Raw genomic sequence first — 20,756 nt, 5'->3', positions numbered from 1 at the left:
GGTGTGCATAAGACTGACATGACACCTTCATAATCATGACATGACACATGTCATGAATATGAAGGCGGTTTTATGAATGTTTATGACAACTGTCATTAAGTGTCATTCGCTCAATTATGTCATTTTTAATGCAAAGATGACATTGTTTGAGATGCCCGAGTTATGACAACTTGACATAAACCAATACATCATAACCTGTCAGTGTCTTTGTCATGACAACTTGACATCATTTAGCTTTATGGGTTAACATTACATTAAACTGTCATGTCGTTGGTTTTGACATTGGCTGTCATGAGGCCATTATAATAGTGTCATAAATATGTATCTTGAGCTCAAGTACAGTGGTACAAATTGAACTTGTCATTAAAATGTCATTAAGTGACAATACTCTGACAAATAATTTTATAACAGCGTCATGACTATTTTTCATTTCATGTTTTTTTTTTTTTTTTTTTAAGTTTCCTCCAACAGAAGGTCAGATAATAGACAATTTCAAATTTCGTAAAAAAAGATGACACTGTTATAAAATAATGGTAACACTTTATTTTAGGGTCTTTTAACTAGTTGCTTATTACTATTAGCATTCATATGGCTAAAATATTGGCTATTTATTAGTACTTATAAAGCACATATTAATGCCTTATTCTGCATGATCTTATTCTACATTCTTAATCCTACCCAATACCTAAACCTAACAATTAACTACAATAAGCAGTAAATTAGGAGTTTATTGAGGGAAAAGTCATAGTTAATCGTTTATATATGTGTTCCCTATACTGAAGTGTTACCAAAATAATGTAATGTAATGTTAACCCATAAAGCTAATTGGTTTTTTAAGTTTGATAATTAATTGGCTATGTCATGTTTATGACAGGTTATGATGTTTTGCTAATGTCAAGTTGTCATGATAAAGACACTGACAGGTTATGATGTGTTGGTTTATGTCAAGTTGTCGTAACAAAGACATCTGAAACAATGTCATCTTTGCCTTAAAAATGACATAACTGAGCGAATGACATTTAATGACAGTTGTCATAAACATGCATAAAACCTCCTTCATATTCATGACACGTGTCATGTCAAGATTATGAAAGTGTCATGTCAGTCTTATGCACACCCCTTCAAGTAAAGTGTTACCAAATGTATACATAGGTTAGCCACTAGAGGGCACTCCAACGGACTATTGCTTCACCACTTTTGGACTTCATTTCCCATAAACCACTTCCCGGACTCATTATCCCGTAATTGCATTCAGCTGTTTTGTGTTTGATCATTTGTGTCTGTCTATTTATACCTGGGGCCTGTACCATGAAGCCGGATTAGCTGGTTAGCCAGGTAAGTTTCAGATTAGTTTGCGCCAATCCTGGGTTTTGGGTACCATGAGAGTGACTTGGCTTTTAGCGGTGTTCATCGCCATAGTAACTTACACTCCACGGCTAACCTGCTCCGGGGCAAGTTATGTTCTGGTTTAGAGATCTCAAATTTGAAATTGGACCAATCAGATGTAAGCTAAGTGACACTGACACACCCAACACAATAAAGTCACTCCCCCAGTTTATCTTCCTCCAAATTAAAGGGCACTATACAGTAAAAACAAATATTTAACGAAGAAATAGTCTAGTTTTAATGATAATTACTTAGAAATATTTTATGATTTATATATGATTTGTTTAATTATATGATCTATATTTTTATTAATCCATTACACACACACATGTTTAGTTTAACAGTTGTTATTAAGTATTTAGTTTCAATTAATATTAATATATATAGATCATATGTAATATAAATAAGGTGTAAATATTAAATATGACTACATGTGACCTTATATGTTTGAGTCTATATCGCTATATTTTATCAACTATATAAACTAACGTCACAACTTTCACCTGCACTGATAGAGCAAGATCATTTTATTTGTCCTCTTTCACAGACTAGTATTTCCCATTAGTGTAAATGTGTTTAAATTCTTCATTTTCAGCAAAGGAGTTTTGAATCACACTGGCTCTCTCGCGAGAAGTGAATCATAGTTTCTCTCTGTTGCAAGGCATGTGATTGGCTGTTCACCACTGATGTCACGCATTCATGTGCACGTGCTCCACAAACTCAGGATCAAAGCCTGAGTTGACAGAGAAAGTTGATGATCAGCATCATGGTACCAACAAAGCCGGATTGGAGGGGTTTGGTTTTGTCAACTCGAAACTAATCCTATAACCCTGAGTTTGTTCAACTACCATCATGGTACAGGCCCCTGGTTTGTTTCTGCTTTTGTTACTGAGGTTTCATTTATGGTCACTGGCTTTTGTTTTGTTTTTCTTGTGTTGTATGGACTGTTCTGTGGATTCTGACCCTTGCCTGGCTGTGACTACGATTTTGGATTGCCCAATAAAAGCTGCATTTGGATCTTACCTTCTTGTCTCTGTGCCATCCGTGACAATTTGTTGTATTGTTTGTAATTTGTACATTTCTTTTTTATATAACAATTATATATATTTGTAATTATGCCCTTTGAAGGTTATTGGACACTGTGAAATTTTTGTTCTTTAAGTTTGTGAAAAGCACGTAAAAAATATTACTTTTTTCATTAGAGTAATAATAACATTCATTAGTCTCACTGTGCTTGGAAAACTGCAACATCACCAAAAAAAAAATAAATAAAGAGAGAGAGAGAGAAATTAATAAATGTATAGCCATCGGTATCAGTGAGTACTAGAAAAAAAGTATCGGTACTCGTACTCGGTCCTCAAAAAATGAAATTGTGCATCCCTAGTTGAAACTGATGGACAATTTCTCTTACCCTCCAGTAGAGAGAGAAGCATCACCACCATGTCCTTCTGCAGATCAAGAAGCTCCTTCAGCAGACCAATTTGACTGGAGTCCTGTGTTTACACAACCAATTCAGACACGACAAAATAATAAAGCGTTATCCACAAAATGTTTCAAACTCTCACTTTCATATAGTAATAATAAATACCTTTGGATTCACATATATTACACATAGTTGTTTTTTTTTTTTTTTTATGATATGCACCATGAGACCAAGAAAAAAGTATCCTGATCAGGCATAACTGATTTCAGTGGCATAACTAGCATCTCTGGCATGAGTTGTGTTTTTAGGGGGACGTTGGAAACAGCACTACTGGGAAAAAAGCCCACCTACTCTCAGCTTACCTCAGAATGTGTTCTACTCCAGAAATGATCCTGGGTTTGCGTTTATAAACAGACACAAACATAGCATCACATACTGTATCCTATCATCTAACACAGGGACAGTACAGACGGATATGTAGATTAAAAAGCCAGAGAAAGACGTCAGATCCTGGCATAGTCTTTGGCATTTGCAAAATAAAATAATTTCTAATTTTATCATTATATTTCCAGGTTCTTTGCAAGTACATTTTATATGTGCTTAGCTGATGGTCTAAGCATACTGTGAAGGAATGCCAGCAGACACATAACAGTCTTTCATAGTCTTTCAATGTCACACACACACACACAGTACACTTACTAACATATATAAAGACAAAAGAGCACAAAGACCTGCACATATACATTAAGAAATATTGAATGAATCTCACAAAACCTTATTAAGATAGCCTTAGATAGCCACAAAACCTTATAATAATAAGAAAGCTTACTATTATAATCTAATTTAATATATAATTCTATTTTATATATACACTTGCATCACTCAGTTGTTTCTGCCAGATTTATACAGGCAGCCTTTCTCACAGCGAGCGTCAATGGTGGAGGAGCAAACCCACTATAATTTTACAAAAACTACTCTTATTGTGTCATGGAACCACAAATATGTGATTTATATATATATACATAGCGCCTATTTGAAAATCTGAGATGTCATCAAACAAAATATATAACACAATATTTTCTTTTTAAAATATGACTCGGACATGATCTTAGCAGGTTTTGTGAGATTTGCACAGTACTGTACAGATTTTCTTGAAGAATGTATGTGTGTAAGAAAAGCATGATATGGTGCAGGTCGAGGGAAATAAATTTCCTCTAGAAGTGAGCAACAGCAGGAACAAGGCATAGTGACACCTCCCTCAGCTCCAATATATCAAAATGAACCCAACAAGGTTACGAATGCTTTCAGAAATTCAACAGTGATACAGTGAGAACAGAGGGGATGTCCATGACAAGAAATTGCAAATGGTCTAATAAGAATCTCAATAATCTGACTAAATAATAAATGATTCCTGCTAGAAAGCAATATATTGAGAAAACATTTGGAAACGTGCCGACACATTAGCAATATGGCGGAAACAGGAAGCAAATAAGAGACAGTACTGTGTAAGTGTGTGGAAAGCAGTGCAAAAGTTCTAAGACTGAAGCAAAAACAAATATGCTTACGCCATTTCGGAGTCCTTGGTCAGGGTGCATCTGGCAGGGTTACACATCAGAATAAAAATGTTACCCATCAACATTTTTAATACATTTTTGTATTTGATCTCGTCTCCCACTCTGTTGGACACATCCAATCATTCCGTGTTTTAATTAGTATCTCACTTCTGCTTATGCACACAACCAGGAGCAAATTTTTTTTTATATTCAAATTAAGTTTAGTTTAAATACAAGCTCATTGCAGTTAAGATGGCCTATTTTAGCCCTCGCCAAACTATGTCACGTTGATGGTTACGAACCAACTTTGACAGATGGGCACTGATTTTTCAACAAACTGGAGACAACTAAATGTTTCATTATAATCATATTCTCTGAGTTTTGAGGCCTGAGAGTGGGAGAGATTCTCAATATTGAGAAATACAAAAATGCAGTACACAGGTACCAGATGTGTAACAAGTATTAGAACAAAATCAAACCCCACAGCAGAGAGGTTAAGAGAAATAACACTTGATTAGAGATCACTAGTGCATCAACATTCACATCACACTACGAACTTGTTCCACATTCATGGATTAGTGGCAATATTGGACTAAAGATTTATTTAACAGAATGACTACAGAGTGAAATAAAATTGGTTTTTGAAGGAACCAATTACTCAAATATTACACTGTGATGTAAATACTAACACACCACCACAATCAGACGATTAAATTTACAGCACAATTAAAATCTTAATTATAATTTAGAAAAGCTTCCCATAAAATATATGAGACTTCCAAATAAATTCATGTTTTAATAATTCCAATAAGGTTTCTTCTAAATGTATAATTCATGATATGAAGAGGCAGAAACTGAATCAGGGGGTTAATAACACAGTCAACACCAAATTAGAACATGGTCAGTAACTTCTACAAAAAATAAATACTATAATATAATATAAAATAAAATATAAATAGGTTATGCATAGTTACAACTAAGCATTAGTTCTGAGAAGAAAAAAAATGCAAACTCCAAGAGAAAATATTCTACCGTGATCATACTTATATAGAGTATATAAGTATGTACATGTCTGACATGCGTTTGAATTCTATTCTGTTGCACGAATTATATGATCATTGCAGATGAAACATTATAAAAAAGAAAATTTGGAACATCTGGGAAAAGCTTTTACTTTCAACTGATTTAACATCCTATATACCTGATCTTACATGTCTTTGTGCACAGCAATGCTTAGTGACGACTACAATTTTCTTTTTGAATTTTTTTCTCTGATTTTCTCTGAAGTTTGTGAAATTTTGTTTTGCTTTTAAATTAGGAAAACTAAATGGCAAGTATTTCAATGTTGAAATAAAACAACATACAGATGATAGAGTTTCAGTGCTGTTGGAACCTTTGCTGGAAAAATCCGGGGTCTTCTAGATGCAATAAAATCGATCAGCATGGTAAGATTTATCAGTCATGTTAAGGGTTTGTGTGCGCTCAACGTGTGAGATCCTACCTGTGCTAGCTTCATCATCATGTGTGCAAACACGTGCAAGAAGCCCACCACGGCATCCCACAATCTGCTGTGAGCCAGAGACTGCTGATTACCGGTGCAAGGGCCCTATGGTGGAGAAGCAAAAAACCATGTTGGAGAAATGTGCATGTCTGAAAGAGCTTGACTTCACATAGCGGTGCCATCAGTACCTGGATATATTCTGTCAGGCTGTTGAAAACCTGTTTAGCAACCGTCATGGCCTTTGAGAAGTTCCTCTTGCCTGGTTCATCAATGATATCCTTCCCAGAGTAATACCAGTAGAAGTCACTGATAGACTCCTGAGAGCAAAAAGAGAAGGAGAGACCACAGAGTGCACTTAGAGTCAGTATTAGGGATACACCGATACCGGTAACGGCCCTGATACTGCGCTTGAGTAATCATACTCATTATATGCTCTGATCCCAAGCAGTGTTTGTGTCCAGACAGAGAAACACCAATAAGAGAGCAGAATGAAGATATCAGAGATTAAGGATGTCTATGAAGTAAATGTATATCTAATTAATAGCATATTAAACATGAATTAAATAGTCACGCATATATAGCTTAAGTGGATTATGCATCCTTTTCTCACAGACATCGCTGAAAAGTTTGTTTGATGGGATAATTCAATAGCAAAGAAAGTAAAATGAGGCACATATTACTAATGTTAAGTGAAGGTAAGGTAGAGAGTACGTGTAGCTGTACCTGCAATCTGAGCAGATAGTCAACAGTGCAGATGATGATGTTGATCGTAGTTGTGCTGCCTGTCTGTGTGCGCAGATAGTTCTGGAAATCTGAAAAGAGATGGTATCTCAAAGCAGGCTGTTCTTTTAAATAATTATTTTACAGATTTACACTACTGTTCAAAAGTGGGGTCGGAAGAAGGCTCTCATTCCAAAAATTATGTCTCTTAAGACAAAAGGTTGTACATAGTCTTCATCCGCTGCATTTATTTGATCAAAAATACAGTAAAACAGTAATATTTTGAAATATTATTACAATTAATAATATATGTATATATATATATATATATATATATATATATATATATATATATATATATATATATATATATATATATATAACATTCGGAGAATGTTTTTCCTGAATAACCGTTGGGTGTGAATAGTGCTCAAAAAAACGTCACCTCATCTTCTCTGACAGGCACCCTGCACGTGCAGCTGACATAAGCCACACTTTCAGTAAACAAAAAGAAAGTCCTATCCAGTGGTGAAGTGTTTTCTGTGTTGACAAATCTTTTGCGATGTCCTAATAACAGTCGCGATTCGCACGCAACGCGTCAACGTCTGCTAATGTCCAATTTGCGACCTAATGACTCATTTGAACAGATTCATTTTAATGAATCATGACAACAACTGATCTGTCCACACGGTCTATAATGAATCATTTACTCGAACAACTCTGAAATGAGAACATAAGTGTGCTTACCCCATTTAGCAAGAGTGGTTAGTAAAATTAGCCTTAATAATCCACAGTATTTTCAGGTTATTTAAATGACAATGTGTAGTAAATTAGGCCTACCTATAAAATCAGTTAGTTTAGACTGGAGTGTGGTGAAACCAGAACAAAGCAAGTTGTTGTTAGCTAGGTGCATTCAATTGTATATGGTAGAAAATTATATTATTAGTTAATATAACTTCTAAATGCTACTTTTTAATATTTTTCAGATTTAGCAAAAAAGCATCTTCTCACAAAGCTATAAAATCAGTTTTGGTTTTTTTGCAAAGAGGGCAAGAAAGAATTACAGTGAGAGTGACGGGTACTTTATTGTCAGTATCGGGCTCGCAGATCACATGGGTAGGGCACTTTTTACTGTCTGTGTGGATGACCATGTCTGTCTTAACCCAGGAAAAACCCTGCATTGATTCATTTGAATTGAAATATTTAATACTTCCACAGCAAAAATTATGTATGCGATTAATTTAGATTAATTAATCACAGAGTATGTAATTAATTAGATTAAAATTTTTAATTGATTGACAGCCCTAATATATATTTATATATATATATATATATATATATATATATATATATATATATATGGGAATATTATATAATATGCAATAAATATATATTTAATAATGTAACTTATTTTTGTGGAAACCATGATTTTTTTTCAGGATTCTTTAATGATTGGAAAGTTTAAAAATTCTAAATTTATTTGAAAATTATTGTATTTGAAAATTGAAATAGAAATCTTTGCTGTCACTTTTGATCAATTTAATATCAATTTAATGTGTCCTTGCTTTTTAAAGTTTATTTCTTTCTTTCAAAAAAAAAAAAAAGTGATAACCCAAAACTTTTGCTTTGATTTTAGCTGAGATGTTCTTATTTTTGCAGCATATCTTTTTATTATTCTCTGCCGTCTTGTGTTGTTCAAACACTAGAGAGAGTACACAGAAGTGGTGGTAGAAGTATTCAAAAGCATTTATGCAGGAAGCTCACCGTTGTTGTGGCCTTCACAGAGAAGCTGCAGGAAGCGGAAGAGGTCGCAAGTGAATTCATCATCTGCCATCACTTTCTCTTCTAAACAGGGACACACACAAAAACAGCATGAATGTGGGGAAAGAAATCCTGTACAGCGCTTTACTGTGTGCGAGTGTGAATTACATTAGACTTCGAAATACAAAGTTAATTATTAGACAGATTTATTATTTTGAAAGATTAAAATGGTTAATGTGTGAAAAACAAAGATTAAAAATAGCTTGTTTTACTCACCCCAAACTTTTAAACAGTAATGTACATTTATCAAAACGTACACTACAGCATATACAGGTTTGGCACGACACAAGGGTGACTGAATAACACCATTTTGAATGAACTGCCCCTTCAGTATTCAGGGTGATTAGGGTGTGTTTTCCATCAACACTTTCTTACTCTCAACTCATCACATATAACCCCCCCCCAACCTCAGAACCCCTTGGCATCACTTTTTAATGCACAGAGTAACTCTTTACCGTCATTTTTCGACAAGCAGGGTACGCCATTGCTTTCAATGAGAAACCTTTGGCATCATACACTCTAAAAAATGCTGGGCTAAAAACAACCCAATTTGGTTTGAAAATGGACAATGTTTTAACCCAGCGGTTGGGTTAAATGTTTGCCCAACGTGCTGGGCAGTTTTATTTAACTATTGTCTAAAAATTACTGTATTGCTTGCTTAAAATGAACCCAAAATATGCTGGAAATTAACATTTATTAATATGTTTAATAAATAAACATTTATTATTAAGTTTAATGAATAATAATTAAACAATACACATTATTAAATTGCTTATTAATAAATGTTTACCTTCTGATTATTATTGTTGCATCTAATAATTATGTGTCTGATTTTTAAGCCAGCCATATAGTGATTTTTAAAGAATAGTTGAGTTAAATAAAACTACCCCGCAAGTTAGGCAAATATTTAACTCAACCGCTGGGTTTGTCCATTTTCAACCCAATTTGGGTTGTTTTTAGCTCGTTTTTTATATTGTTGGGAAATGGTGAGATTTAGGCTAGGACTGGGAGTAGGTACTTCAAAATATCTATGAAAGTATAAATATTTATAAAATCATTTCTGCTTTTACAAATGCATGCAAAGAATTAAATGTGTCTTGATCTGTCGTAGCCGATAGCCTCGTGGGCAGCACCGCCATATAGCTCCATTGTGGTTCGGGTCACCCGAGTTCGAGTCCCAGCTCACGGACCTTTCCTGATCCCGTCCCTCTCTCTCTCTCTCCCTCTTCACATCCTGTTTGCTTACTGTCCTATCATAATAAAGGCAAAAACGCCAAAAATAAATCTTAAAACAATTGTGTCTTGATCTGACACATAAGGCAAACAACTGAAAGCAAGAGAACCCTGCATTTCAAAAAATGTGATTAAATTAAAATGTGATGCTAAGGGGTCCTGACCAAGTGTCAATATGTGATGAATTGCGAGTGAGAACTTGTTTATTCTGCGAGTTTAATCACTTCATAGCACTTCAGCTCCCATTAGCATGTTAGTAGAGCCACAAAGACCAGCTGTGGCACATCTGTTTAGTTGTTTACTGCAGAGCAGACCATGGAAAGATGGAAAGGGGAGGCAGAGACCTGACATCCACACTGAATCCACAGATTAAAGGGTAACACTTTATTTTTATGGTACATTTTGTTGACTATAAGTAACGTTGCACCTATGGCCCTGTTTACACCTGATATTAAGATGCATTTTGGTCGATCGGATCACAAGTGGATGATGGTAAATACAGGTGTAAACGGGGTCTAAAACGTTTTGAGCTTGTCCACTTTTGACCACTTCCAGAGGTAAAAGCTGCTGCTCTCCGTATGTTTTTCCATTGTCTCCGGGCATTAGATCCGAAGATTTGAAAAAACTCATACATTTACCCGCCCCATAGATGCTCCACTCGAATAATCAGGACAGAAGTGGTCAAAAGTGGATGGATTAAAACATCAGATGAAAAAGGGAGTGTATTTCCCTCATCTACTTGTGATCTGACTGACCAAAACGCATCTCAATACCAGGTGTAAACAGAGCCTACGTGTCGATTACCAGTCATTAGTAGACTGTCTGCTTAATATCTGCTAACACTTTACTTTGATGGTCCCTAACAGACATGCTACTGACTATAAGTAACTTTGCAAGTACGTCAACTTATTGTACTAACCCTAACCGTACCATTCTACTAATGCTCTACTAATACTCTAATGAGAGTTAGTTGACATGTAGGTGCAACGTTACTTATAGTCAACAGAATATTTAAAGGGGACCATCAAAATAAAGTGTAACCGATTAAAGCCCTCCCCTCTCCCAGAATGGCAACACTAGTAGACACATGAAAACACACACATAGTCTGATAGATCACACATTGATGGCACAACCACTATGAAGGGACAAACATTAATACACTGACTGAAAGAAAAACATCAACGTGTACAGAAATGTTCAGGGAACACAGACATGAAACATTGATAAATAACACAACTGACATTGAAATGACACGCTTCACTGTGAGATCTTCATGGATGACACACATGGAGAAGAGTTTTGACAAGACCTTGACAAAAAAACAACACACAGACACACAATCATGCATAACAGATCTACTGCACTCCTAGAGACATGGAAGAGGAGGGGAGAGATGAGCCAGAAGAAGTTGGGGCCTTGGTGGATTATGGGTAATGTGCTATGAAGTATTTGTAATGGAATAAGATGCTATTTGACAAGAGTAAAGCTAAGAAAAAAGAAAAAGAAAAATATCATTGTGAGGAGAAAAAAAGGTAAAATCCTATATAAATAAAGCTGCTTTTTCAGAATAAAATACATACAAAGATATTAAGAAATGGGAAGAAATACATATCACACAAGTTTAGAGCACAATATATATCAGTCCGATAGTAAGTATCTGGAAATGAGGTTAGCTAAAAAGAATTAAACAATTAAAATAAAAATATGAAGTCATTAAAACACAATACAAATTATTACCATATCCAAATGTATAATTTATAACATTATATACAATTATTTAATTAGTTTATCATGACTTATATTAATAAAAATATTGTTTTGTCACAGAAATCATGCATTACTTTTTGGCCATCTAGTTTTAGGATGCACTGAAGTAGGATAATAAGCACTGTGACAAAATAAAGCATGAATGAATGTTTAATTAGTAAGTTGTTATTTTAAGCTTACTTCCATTTACTTGTAGAGCTGTTTAAAGGGGGGGCTGTATGTAGAATTCAGAAACCCTTGCTATTACTGACACCGGTGGCCGTTAAGTGAACTGCAGTCAGCAAATTATTCCTCGCACTCGTGCACACGTAACGTATACGAGACTGAACGTGATTCAAAGCCTCGATATACTCACAGCAAAGTTCTTTTTCATTCATCGCTTAGAAGTAAAAAGAAGTTTGAAAAACATTTACAGCGATATACTGTTAATGAAAATCCGGACGCCATCCACGCTGCTGAGAGCAACGTTTAGATGAATATGTAAACAGCAGTTAAGAAAGCATCTGATCATAGCCATGTGAATTTGTTTGCACCAACTCTGCAATTCAACTCTGCAATTTAAAATTACACTGTAATGATAGTTTGATTATAGAGTATATTTGAGACTACAGACTAAGTGAGACTATAGTTTGAGTGAATCACTGTTTTTTGCATGACACATTGATATTACAGTACATTTCATGTGTCATTGAACGAAAGACAGGCTTTCGGAAGCGCGAGTAAATGTCACATGCCTTAGATTTTCCCAGCAAAAATAAGCTCTTCACATAAAAATGCATCTACAGGCTTTTATAGACAACCTAGGAAGTCGGGGAAGGTCTAATTTTTAAGATATGTTACAAGCCGTTCACACGTTGGCAATAAAAAGTGATTAATACATGAAAATTCTTACATATAGCCCCTTTTACCCTTCAAGGTGTTCACCTAGAAATGCTCTCCATTTCAAAACTAGATCCCTCCATTGGGTTTTGTTTAGTCAGTGTTATTAAGCAGTTGCTATAATGGCCGGATTCACAAAATTCCTCGTAAGAAAGAAGTTAAAGATTTTTTAAAAAAAAATGTGCCAAAGTGCAATTCCTGAAAAGTCCTTTAAAAGTTCTCAAATATGTTCTTACAAACATTTTATAATTTTTTGCTTAAGAAGAAATAATAATAATCATATTTTTTTCCATTGCAATGTAGTTTAGCACTCTGCATCACATTTTTTATTGTGTTGCATATTTTAAATAGTTATTTTTAAAGAGCCTATTTCAAGATGGAGCTGTCATTGGTGCTACTTCTTTCTTGCATGATCGAGTGAATGCATCCTGTGTATGGGCGACCTCAGACTTTTTCATATTTTCCGTCATAGCGTTCTCTCCATATTTATGATTCTTTGCAGCCTTTATCCACTGCCTACAACTTCACTGGAAACTGAACTCACTCCTGCTAAACGTTTACTCTTTGAATTCTTGCACCATTACATGTCAACACCATTATGACTAAAAGTTTGCTAAGAAGTACTTCCTACTAAAGCATGGAGGTATTTGACTCTGGTAAGAGTATCCATAGCAGACTGGTGGGAGTGGCCTTGGATGGCAACATGCCCAGTGCATTATGGGTGTTGATGTTTTCCTACTTGTTTGACAACAGCCTTTTTTAATGCATATGCATACAAGTTTTATTAAAAGCTAGGGGTGTAACAATACATCGATATAGATCGATACATCGATCTAATGTCTATCGATCCGATGCATCGATGCAATGCGTAAAAAATCGATACCTGTGGGCTAATTATAGAGGCACCTTTGTTTTAACACTCTCCACATTTTCACACAATATCAGTCTATGCATTATCGCCAACGCGTGCATTCTCATTTAAACTACCTTTCAGAACTTGTGAAAGACACTCGGGACAGTAGATGGAGCTGTCACTGAAAGAATATGATCAATAAACTGCCGCATAGGAGCGTCGCGCGCTGTGACTCTGTGTTGCTTCAAGCACTTCATTCTGCACACGGGATGCACGCAAGTGCTTTGCGCCGCTCTGTATTAGAGCCTTTATAATACATTTGCACAATGAAAGAATATTAATAGCCTGTCTTGTTTTGTCCTACCTATAATATGTTGTTGCTTCATTAAAAATGTGTGCTATACATGTGTGTGTGTATATGTATTCCCTGTTTATCAGTTTTTTGACATTACACATTTTTTTGCACAGAACTAAAATACTTTCTTGACTGTTGTCATGTCATAAGCTGTCATTAGATTACTGTGTGAATTTTTTATTTGTGGATGTCCCAATCAGGGTTCAGGATGTGAAATTTTGAAATAAATGTTTGTTATATATTTTGGTTGCAGTTGTGAGTTAATAAAAATTTAACTGGTTGTCTAAAATAGGCTCAAAATATCGAAATATTGATCGAATTGAATCATAATCGTATCACAGAACTTTTTGAGGTATCAGAAAATATCGAATCTCTGGCTATGAGAATCGATATTGTATCGAATCGTGATGAACTGTCCGATTTACACCCCTATTAAAAGCCCATTTTGCCAGTGGTGAAGTACACTTTGAAGAATGTTTCATGAATCCGGCCCCTGGAAGGATCTTAGTAGGTTGCAAGATAGTTTCTAGGGTATTTTTGGTGGTAGCTATGTGGCTCAGGTGAAAACTTGAATTGAATGTCCATCATGCAAAAGTCTGTCCAATTCACAAGTCTGATTACCTAAATACCTCTACTCGAAAAGAAACATGATTTAAAGTATAATTTCCAAATATCATGTCTAATAGTAACAGTGATGTTTGCCTTAGCAACCAACACTAAAATGGAGAGCAAATCTGGGCAAATGTCATAAAAATGAAATGGAAGATGTGTTTTGTTGATGTTATTGATGACCACTAATGAAGGTTAAAAACTACTCTACAAACTAGAAACTAGATCATTTCTATAGTGTACTACAACACTGCCATGTCAGACACTTTTGTCCTTCTAAACATGGCAGCTCATTATTTGAGGGAATGGTTCAAATAATGCTAGATGGCTCATTTCAGTGGATAAAAAAAACTTTGGGGAATTTTCTGAATCTGCAAATCATTTCATGTTTTTGGTGACAGCGGTCACCACAGTTCTCTGTGATCTCCTCAGAGAAAACTGATCAGAAAAGAAAGGACAAATGTCTTTCTTTGCTCTCAATCAGTCAATGAATGTTGGAGTTACAGTAGATCTGTGACAGAGCACTCAAGGGCAAAGTGCAAAGAAACTTTACAGCCATTGCTGACATAAAAGGACAAACTGTATCAAGAAAACAGATCATAAAAATGTTTCATAATGTGGAATTGCTTTTAAAGAACCGTAAAGGAGTTGGCTGCCCCAAAACCTTTGCAATGACTGAAGAGTTATCTTTTAATTTCCCTTGAGTGCGAAATGAACTGCAGGTAAACTACACGCCAACGAAAGGAGAACTTCACAATGTAAGAGGTGGAAAAAGGAGGAAGACAGCAGGAGATGGGACAGAAGGAAAGAGAGAGTGACGATAAATATATAGAGGCAAGATTATTTACCACGTTCTAGCTTCATGTCTGAAAAACAAGAAGGAGGAAAGAAGGAGAGGAGAGGCATATACAGGGAGGTTGGGGATGGAGTGATGGTGGTGGGGAGAAAGAGAGAGAGGCAGTGAGTTGGACACTGTAGGATTGTAGGTTTCCGGCATGGGAAACGTAACAGACTAACATGAACAGATAAACTTTGACGGTTCTGTAAGAAACAAAGATAATGCACATTAAACACTCTTACACGTACAGAGTGGAAACATCCCCTGTGGGACAAAAAATTGTTATGCATTTGCATGAGTACAAAAAAAATAAAAAATTTCTTAATCAGAATTTTGTATTGATTTCCAGTAAAAAATCTAAATAAGATCTTAAAATAAGATACATTTAGAAGCAAAACTGAAATAGTAGCATTTGTTTTCAATTTTTCTTATAGCAATGGCAAATTGTTTTTAAGAATAAACCTCACTACATTTTGTTAAATTTATGCTTAAAATAAGTTTTAAAAAACTACTTTGCAAAAGTGAACTATATGTTCAGAAAACAAGTCTTCAATTTTTCTTCTCAAGTTAGATTTTTACTAGAAATAAGACTGATTAAGAAACTGATATATTGTGGCCATATGATAATCCAACAATCTTTACAATAATTGTGAAAACATTTTACTGCATTTATGAAAATAAGAACATTTAACACACATACACATATACACACACACACATTCACACACATACTGGGGTTGGGTACCGTTCACATTTTGTCCGGTACCGGTACCAGTATCAGTACCTGGAATTCGGTACCGGTACCCAATGGTACCTTTTTTCGGTGCTTTACTCTCTGTATAATAACAAAAACACTTATTTCAGTGAAATAAGTCCAAACCTCTCAATTTTAACATTTTCTAAAATTTATTTAGCAATTTTACACACTAGGCAAAATAAACTGTTACGTGAGGGCTGTAGTTTGCATGAGATGCTTTCTCAGGTACCGAAATTTGGCACCGATTGATTTAATGTATGGGCCCCTTAATATATATATATATATATATATATATGTATATATATATATATATATATATATATATATATATATATGTATATATATATATATATATGTATATATATATATATATATATATAATTATTATATTTTTATCTTATGTCACACGTTTTTAAATAATAGTGCGCAATTATACACAGAGCACTCACTGATAGAAAAACAGTTGTACTATATATCATGTAACACTCTTGTGTTTGAATTGTGCTATAAATACAGCACCCAGACATAAAAATGACAGTTTTTTGTTTTATTAACAGACATTGTGCCTTGTATTCCAAAACATTACAATCTTTCTAAATTATTTAACATTGTAGGTACCTCTACAAGCATGATGAACACAGGATTGATATTATCGTGAGCCATATATTAGGCTACATGTCTGATATTATGCTATTATAATATGTGTACAGTTTAAGAATAGATGCTGAATAGTATACATGGTAGAAATAATGACACTTGTGATATTACTTTAATCTTCCATGACTGTTACTGAGATGGCCAATTTTTACATATTTTAAATATTTTTTGTCATTTCTGTAAATGTTAAAAGTATGTTGGATTTGTAAAAAATAACTGCCTGGATCTTGTGATGAATTTTGTGAGTGTTAATGTTTTTAACTGTTTTTGATATACATTTTTTTTTAGTTTATTATCATCACACTATCTTAAAATTATATGACTAAGTTTGCTCATATTAATATAATGCAAGATACACATAAACATCATTTACATATTGTTTTCCATATTTAGGCTACAATTTATTTCTAAAGATTTGTCACACACTTTTCGTGTTACTTCGGTGTTTAGAGTACGATAAGAGCGTTTATTACCGGCTTAGAAACAAGTTGTTTCTCATTATGTTGGAAAAGGCAGACTCCTGTTCAGCAAGCATCTATTTACACAACGCCATCTCCTCGCTCGAACAATATAGGTTCTCACTTGGTCTCTTTGGAAAAAAAATTATAAGGAATTGTTTTCCCTTACTGTTTACTTTTTGCCTGATCTTAGCTTGAGCTGCAGCGCGATTCGAAGATCACCACACTCCCTCACAGCCATTTAGCGCTTGCAACGTTCCTAGACAACCAATCAAATCATGCGAATTGCGCAGTCACAGTATATATGCGCACAATTTCAGGATCGTTGAGGGCCCCTCACACGCCAGGGCCCTATGCACTCTATCACACTTTTCCCCCCACTTACGACTTACACATACATACATACACACACACATACTTGCGCATACACATACATACACACACACGCATACATACATACATACACACACACAAAATGATGTAGCCTATGAATAAAAAAACCCCACAACAGATCGCCATAGTGTTTCCATCCACCTTTTTTATGGTCATTTTGGGATATCGCATAAAAAAACTGCATGGAAATGCCAAGATGTGCATAAATTCTAAAAAATGTGCATAAAACACGTATGCAGTCAATTATCCAATAAGAATACATGTGCATAAACTATGATTGATAGAAATTTACCAAATAAATCCCTCGATGCGCAACAAAACACATGTGACTGGATTACTGGACTAACCAGTGGACCAATCGCATCACAGCATCTCAAATGATCATTCTGAAATGCCTGAGCTTAAGTATGCCATCAGAATGATTTTGTTCTCTTGAACACAAGGGATGAAAACGCTGCTTTATTCGCAAATGTTTTATGCGACATTCTAATTTTGCACATAAGTTAAATGTGCAACTTTGGATGGAAACATAGCTATTGTGAAGGAGTTTATATATTTGTTTGAATTTCAAATCTTTTCATTCATTTTTTCATGCTGAAAAGACTTGGTGTGAACAGTCTTAAACTCAAGGATATTTTTCATTTTTAAAACATGCTGTCAAGAGACACGAGGACGCAAAGGGGAAGTGATTTTCTGGCGTGTGAATAGTGACTCACTTGAGCCTTCCTCTGACACCATCCCAAGACCCTCAGCCTTATTCTGCCTCTCGAATGCATTCAGGTCCAGAACACTGTCAACAAACAAAACACCATATTTATGTCATACTGTAGATCTGCTATATAGGTAGCACAAATATTTCAATAGTTCAACATAATTGTGAAAGAAATAATATATACATATATATTTCTCAATTTAACAAAAAAAAAAAAAGAAAGTGATGTCCATGTACCTGCAGGTTTGCATTAAAGCCTGCAAGCTCAGGAAGAAGCCTACATCTTTCTTGTCCTTCAGGTAGTCCAACATCCTCTGTCACAAAGACATGAACAGAGTGTTGTCGATGTTGCATTGAGTTAAACTATCTGTTCATGCAATAAATTGTAGCCTAGCAACATTGTTTATGGAATTAAACAGATACATTATTTGTCAGCTGACCTGTTGAACATCACTGTTGCCACCGTTGAGGATGGAGATGCCAAGTTTGAGAGTAGAGGACACCATGACTCCTGTTTCACCTGAGACAACACATTATGAGGGACAATTATGTTTGACCAAACTTGTGTGATTGTTTGTCAAACTGGTAAAGATATTGATATTCTTTTTTAAAGAAGTCTCTTTTTCTCATCAAGGCTGCATTTGCTTGATTAAAAATACAGAAAAAAGTAATATTGTGAAATATTATTACAATTTAAAAGAACTGTTTTCTATTTTAGTATATTTTGAAATGCAACTTATTCTTATGATGATAAAGCTGAATTTTCAGCATCATTACTCCAGTCTTCAGTGTCACATGATCCTTCAGAAATCATTCTAATATTCTGATTTGCTGCTCAAGAAACATTTCATATTGACATACTGTATATTAACATTTATTTATTTTTCTTCATTTTGAAAACAGTTGTGCTGCTTAATATTATTGACATATCTTTCAGGATTCTTTGATGAATAGAAGTTCAAAAGAAAAGCATTTGTCTGAAATAGAAATCTTTTATAACACTATAAATGCCTTTACTGTTGTTACATCCACCAGCTAGAGTGCCCATGATCACCACCAGAGGGCACTCCTCCTGTCTCCTTTGTTATCTCATCATGAACTACATTTCCCATAACCCAATGCCTGGACTCATTATTGTCTGATTACTTCCACCTGTGAGTCATTTTCTCATTTATGCCTGCCTATATAAGCCCTGTGTGTTCACTCACTCTTTGCGAAGTCTTGTATGTGTTACACTGCATTTCTGGTTTTCCATGTCATGGTTTTGATCTTCTGCCTTTCTTCCTGGATTGCCTGTGTCTTGGACTCACCTTTGCAGGCACTAATCATCTGCAGCACCATCTCAGCCGCCCCGCGGTCATGCAGGCGGGATTGCTGGTACAAAAGCCTCTGCTTTTCCATCTCCTTCTCCTGTTAGATAGAAATAAACAATCCTATCACAATGATGCCCGACTCTAAATACCCCTGCCCCACGATCATCCAACACACACACACATTCATACACCAAGCACTATACTATATATGAGAAGGAGGACCATGAAAATCTTATCTAGTAAAGATGCTGTTATGCTATTTAGAGTTTATGCTATTTACACCTGAGAAAATGTCTTAAAATTATTAATGAAAAAAGTAGTGTACTTACTGCTGTTTATACAAGTTCTTACTTCATTCATCTACATTCACACATCTCACACACTCTTTTCATCCACAACATAAGTGCTATTAGTCATGTGTCCGTTATTTGAGCCGTTCACGTTTGCTGACTGGCACAAACGTTAGACTACAGCAAGCAGACCTGCTCTCCCTGAACGGTGAGACACATCTGTATGATTACACTGGCTCTTCCCTCTGCTTTAACCACATTACACAGCTGGGTGCCGCACTTTCTCACAAACCCTCACACCACGACTGCTGCATCAGCTCTCGACAGCAGGGTGTGACATAAGAGAGGCGTTTTCAAATTTTAATTAAAAAGTATAATAATATGAAAAATACACTACCGTTCAAAAGTTTGGGGATTTCAATGTCTTCAGGCTGCAATTTTTTGATCATAAATATAGAAAAACAGTAATGTTGTGAAATATTATTATACATTTAAATAACTGTTTATTTAACAGTCATTATTCTAGTCTTCAATATCACATGGTCCTTCAGAAATCATTCAAATATGCCATATTCTTATTATTATCGATGTCAGATAAATAGAACATTAAAAAAACAGCATTTACTTAAAATCTTTTGTAACATTATAAATGGTTTTACTGTCTCTTTTGATCGATTGAATGAAAAAAATCTTGCTGACCCCAAAACTTTTGAATGGTATTAGTCTATAAAAGATTTGTTAATATATAATAAATAGGATATAATCGTCCCAGTGCAAACCTGAGCTTCAAAAATAAAAGCATAAGAGTATACTGCAGTATTGGCTACTTTACTGTATTGCGAATTCTTGTCTGAGATCGTTATTATTGTCAATGTCTTAGGGACTATTTAGGATATTGCATTAATGTAACACATTGTTACGGCAACAGCATATTCACAATAATAATATATCTCACAATAAACTGAAGAAATTGTTCTCTGTAGTGTTGAACATTTATCGAAGTAAGCCATTTGAAATTTGGTGGTGATGATACCCTGTTGACAAAAAGGATTATACAAGTACATACAATGCATGAAGCGCGCTGATTTTTAAGCTGAACCCACCCCTAAAAGCACCCAAGCGTCCCGCCCCCAAACCCCAGCAAGAAGCCCCACCCAATCCCACCCCGCCCTGAGAGCCAGGCCATGTCCTATAACATATGTGACTTAATAGTGTATTAAAAATCTTTGTAATGAAT

The 20,756-nt window shown here is 35.1% G+C and overlaps 1 protein-coding gene across 15 annotated transcripts in view; it reads right to left on the bottom strand.

Annotated features, from left to right (window-relative positions):
• ryr1b (ryanodine receptor 1b (skeletal)) overlaps positions 1-20,756 on the bottom strand; it is a 123,620-nt gene that overhangs the window by 12,635 nt on the left and 90,229 nt on the right. For 4 of the 15 annotated variants that reach the window (XM_048168711.1, XM_048168715.1, XM_048168708.1 and 1 more), the window contains 12 exons: positions 19,227-19,326; positions 18,357-18,436; positions 18,154-18,230; positions 17,921-17,994; positions 14,950-14,967; positions 8,348-8,428; positions 6,587-6,675; positions 6,052-6,180; positions 5,864-5,968; positions 5,727-5,780; positions 4,375-4,404; positions 2,798-2,879 (listed from right to left, as the gene is read on the bottom strand). In XM_048168711.1, coding sequence (XP_048024668.1) covers positions 2,798-2,879; positions 4,375-4,404; positions 5,727-5,780; positions 5,864-5,968; positions 6,052-6,180; positions 6,587-6,675; positions 8,348-8,428; positions 14,950-14,967; positions 17,921-17,994; positions 18,154-18,230; positions 18,357-18,436; positions 19,227-19,326 — 919 coding nt within the window. Of the gene's footprint in view, positions 1-2,797; positions 2,880-3,147; positions 3,202-4,374; positions 4,405-5,726; positions 5,781-5,863; positions 5,969-6,051; positions 6,181-6,586; positions 6,676-8,347; positions 8,429-14,949; positions 14,968-17,920; positions 17,995-18,153; positions 18,231-18,356; positions 18,437-19,226; positions 19,327-20,756 lie in introns of those variants that run through there. The other 11 variants (XM_048168713.1, XM_048168717.1, XM_048168719.1 and 8 more) reach the window with 8 other exon arrangements.

The sequence above is a fragment of the Megalobrama amblycephala genome, linkage group LG19 (genome assembly GCF_018812025.1).
Source record: "Megalobrama amblycephala isolate DHTTF-2021 linkage group LG19, ASM1881202v1, whole genome shotgun sequence".
NCBI lineage: Eukaryota > Metazoa > Chordata > Actinopteri > Cypriniformes > Xenocyprididae > Megalobrama > Megalobrama amblycephala.
This window is presented reverse-complemented; position numbering and strand designations above follow the sequence as displayed.